Source organism: Cryptomeria japonica, chromosome 6 (genome assembly GCF_030272615.1).
Source record: "Cryptomeria japonica chromosome 6, Sugi_1.0, whole genome shotgun sequence".
NCBI lineage: Eukaryota > Viridiplantae > Streptophyta > Pinopsida > Cupressales > Cupressaceae > Cryptomeria > Cryptomeria japonica.
The window spans coordinates 128,416,841-128,420,775 of record NC_081410.1 but is presented as its reverse complement, the minus strand read 5'-3'; the positions used below and the strand labels follow the sequence as shown (position 1 = coordinate 128,420,775).

The following is a 3,935-nucleotide window of genomic DNA, read 5'->3' as shown; positions in this document are numbered from 1 at the left end:
TAAAAAATGTAGTGAAGGAATCTTGCGAGATGAGAAGAACAATGGTAGGAGGTGTTTCCCAAAATCCCACGGTTGGAAAACGTAGACAAAAAGGAGTTTGTGAGGCATCAAGAAGTAGGATGGTTGATACATCGTGCCAGCCTGCACAGGTAAAAGGGGTTTGAGGGTGATGATGCAGGCTAATGAAGAGAAAGATGTTAGTGGCTCCCGCCATCCCACAGACATATTTGCAATGTGCATAATATGAAAGTTAGTCATAGTATGGTGTTCAATGGTTCTATGCAGCTTGATAGTCCACGTCGATTTGATCAATGTTGATCGAGCATCTTGAATGCCAAATGTGAAGATTGTGATGCACAATTTTCATGTCGGTAAAGATGATAATCAATGTGGTAGTTGACCAAGGGTTGACCGATTGATTTGAACGTCATTTTGATGATGTGGTTCTTGTTGAGTGCACATAGGGGAATGAGAATCTGATTCATTTTGTTGCCAGAGTTTGTTGTCGACTACCAACTGAAGATTTCTTTAATGGAGTAGTTGTGATTGAATCTATCAGAATAGGAGGATGGAGAATGCATTAATGGTGATTGTGTTGCATGCTATCTATGTGGCACAAGGAAGAATACTAGATCTCTTCGGGTAGAGGAAGATTACTAAACTTAGTAATCTAAGTATAGAGAATGATCTGAAAACAGAAAGGATGCATTTAATATAGGTGGAGAATCTAAGAACGTACTTAGGACAGAGAACAAAACCACTTGCAATAGAAATCTCCAAGACAACAAAATTGAATTTTATATTTGGATTTCAGATTTGGAGGGAAAATCTTAGGTGTACAAAGCCAATTGAATCATGCAATAGATTTGATGAGATTTGACAATGGTAGTTGTGTTTGTCGAGACAGAGATAGAGATGGAAATAAAATTTTCATCTAGAGTCTACTGTGTAGTAGCATAGAAAAAAATTGCCACCAAGAAAAGAGGTTAAAGATACATAAGAAAAAAATATAGAGAACTGAGAGAAGTGAGAATACTCAGAAAAGGTGAAGTAGAGATAAGGAGAAGTAGAGGCAGAGAGAAGAAGATAATCAAATAGAGGAATAAGAGAAAGAACATTAGCAAGAAGAAAAAATCATTCTTAGGTGTGAGAAATTTATAAGTGTTACAAAACACATTTGTAACAAGGTATCATTGCATTATAAACCTTAATATCATTGTATCTCTCTGAGCGGGTGCTTAGAGAAAGGGTAGGTTCTCATTGAGTTGGTACTCTAAAGTTAGGGGTCGGTTCTCCTTGAGTTGGTACTCAAAAATCATCAAGGGTTGGTGCTCCTTGGGTTGGTACCCTAAACACATTGTAAACTAACTTTATTGTGAGGCTAGATTGGAGCAGTAGACTCCAACAACTATTCTCACCAAGGTTTTTCCCACATTCCTCATAAATCTGGGGTTGTGGTTTGATTTATATGTGTGTGTGTGTTCTTAATTGATTTTTTGTTTTAGTAGTTGCACACATAGATTAGTATTTTATAATACACTGATTCACCCCCCTCTCAGTGTTCATTTGTGTTCTTTAATTGGTATCAAAGAAATAGGTTCCCTTACTGTAAAGCTTCCTCTAGCTTGGGTAGATCCTATCTTTTGAACACAATGGTAAGAAATGAATCTTCTTCTTAAGTATCTATGTTTGATGGCACAAACTATGCCTTCTGGAGTAGAAGAATGCATACATACATGTCTTCCCTTGGGTTTGATGTTTGGATGTCAATAAAGAATGGATATATAGTTCCATCCACTCCTACTAATCCCGATGCTAAACGGGAATATGAGAATAGTGCAAAAGCTAAGAACACAATTTTAAGTGGTCTATCTGATACAGAGTTTATCAAAGTCATGCACTGCACTTCAGCAAAAGCAACATTGGATAAGCTACAAAGTATATATGAAAGAGATCCCAAAGTGAAAGAAGCAAAACCACAAAATCTAAGAGCTCAATTCGAAAGTCTAAAAGTGAAAGAAGACGAGAAGATAGCTGACTGTCTGCAAAGAGTGGATGAGATAGTAAGTGCTAAAAGAGTACTCAGAGAGAATGTCTCAGATGAAGTGATTGTCAAAAAGGTTCTGAGATCATTAACCACAAGGTATGACACTAAAGTTTTTGATATTGAAGAAGTTAAGGACTTAAAGACGTTGTCCAAGGATGAACTATTTGGATCTCTATCAACCTATGAGATGAGAACAATAAATGGAGAAACATCAAAGAGAGAGGTTGCTTTCAACTCAATTAAGAAAGGAAAAGGAGAAGCTTCTCATGAAGAAGATGATGAAGATTATAATACTGTTGTAGCTAATTTTTTGAGAAAACTCAAAAAAGGTTCATGCAAGCTTCCCTTCAAGTGTTTCAACTGTGGTAAAATAGGACATTTTTCTTCTAAGTTTCCCTATGGTGATAAAGATGGAGATGAGAAGCAAAACAAAAAATCCTTTGGTAAGGATAAAATTAAGAAACCCTGCAAGCCAAGGAGAAGGAGCTTTAGGAAGAAAAACAATAGTCTTTATACTTTTGAAGATGATGCCATGGATGAAGAGAGTGTCATTGATGGGGATTGTAGTGAAGATGAAAGAGAGGTTAATATCTTTATGGAACAAGGAGAACTAGATGATGAGCAAACTACTAGTGATAAAGAGGAAGAAGCTAAAGCCAAAGTAGACCTAGAGGGTGAACTTGTAAGTGCTCTGGAAGAACTTAGAAAGGTGAGAAAAGAGTACACAAAATATAGGTTTGTTGTTGCTGAAGAACAAGAGTTGCTAAACAAATCTCTTCAGGAGTCAAAGACAACAATTTCCGACTTCAGAATCCAGTTGGAATAAGACAAAAGGATGTATGAAGTAACAAAATCAGATTTAGAGGAGAAGGAAAAGGAGTGTCGAAAGATGGAGGAAGAAATTGTAAATCTCAGAAAGGAACTTGAGAAGCGTAAAGATGAACTTAAGATGAGGATTAAGTATGGTGGGAGCATTGAAGCATTGGAAAAAATATTGAATAAGCAGAAACACAACAAGGATATCAATGGAGTTGACTTGAGAAGGGACGAGGTTCCAACAATAAAAATTCATCCAACAAGGAGATACTCTTCACCACCTCAAGTGATAGTGAAATTAAACAAACATTCACAGTCAACAAGCCCACTGAAAAGAAGACATATGCTGCTACAAAAAAGAATAAACATGCTAACACTAAAATAAAAACCAAGGTTGATGATGAAGGCTTCACAAAAGTAACAGATACAAGAAGGAAGAACTCGAGAAGACAAAACTATGCTACTCCAAGGAGACAAATGAGGAATAACTTCAATAATGATTGGTACGTACCCCAATTCCATGACTATTGCTACAAATGTAATAAATATGGTCATATAATTACTCATTGTAGGCTAATGCATAGGTCTCCTACCAGTTTTGAAAGTAGAAATCCATTTTTTGCACTTAGGGATAGGAATGTCATTTGTTACCATTGTAATGGGTATGGTCACAGGAGTTATGAATGTAGAAGAAATATATCTTAATCATACAATAGTTTTTCAAATTCATCATTCAATATGAATGTGAAATGCTATCATTGTCAAAACTTGGGCCACATTGCAAAACATTGTAACGATAGGACTTCTAAGCAAAAGAAGACAACGTCAACATCTGAACCAAATGCAAGACAAGAACAAAATGGGACAGAAGAAAAGAAGAAAGAGACCAAACAAGTTTGGGCAGAGAAAGATAAAAAAAAAAGTGAGTCAAGATTGATTGTACAAAATGCCTTACATGGAGAAAGGAAAAACTTGTGGGTAGTAAACAGTGTTTGCTCCAATCACATGACTGGAGACAAGAAGAAATTTATTAAACTTGAATATTAGAATGGTGGTTCAATGAGGTTTGGAG

General features: G+C 36.1%; 1 protein-coding gene across 1 annotated transcript; it reads left to right on the top strand.

Annotated features, from left to right (window-relative positions):
• The first annotated feature begins 1,736 nt into the window (after positions 1-1,736).
• On the top strand, positions 1,737-2,873 carry LOC131876528 (uncharacterized). Its single transcript, XM_059221952.1, has one exon. It carries the CDS (start codon positions 1,737-1,739, stop codon positions 2,871-2,873), a length of 1,137 nt encoding a protein of 378 aa, XP_059077935.1.
• Positions 2,874-3,935: the final 1,062 nt, after the last annotated feature.

Coding starts and splice junctions, on each gene's coding strand:
- LOC131876528 (XM_059221952.1), top strand. CDS start 1,737: ATGTCTTCCCTTGGGTTTGATGTTTGGATGTCAATAAAGAATGGATAT.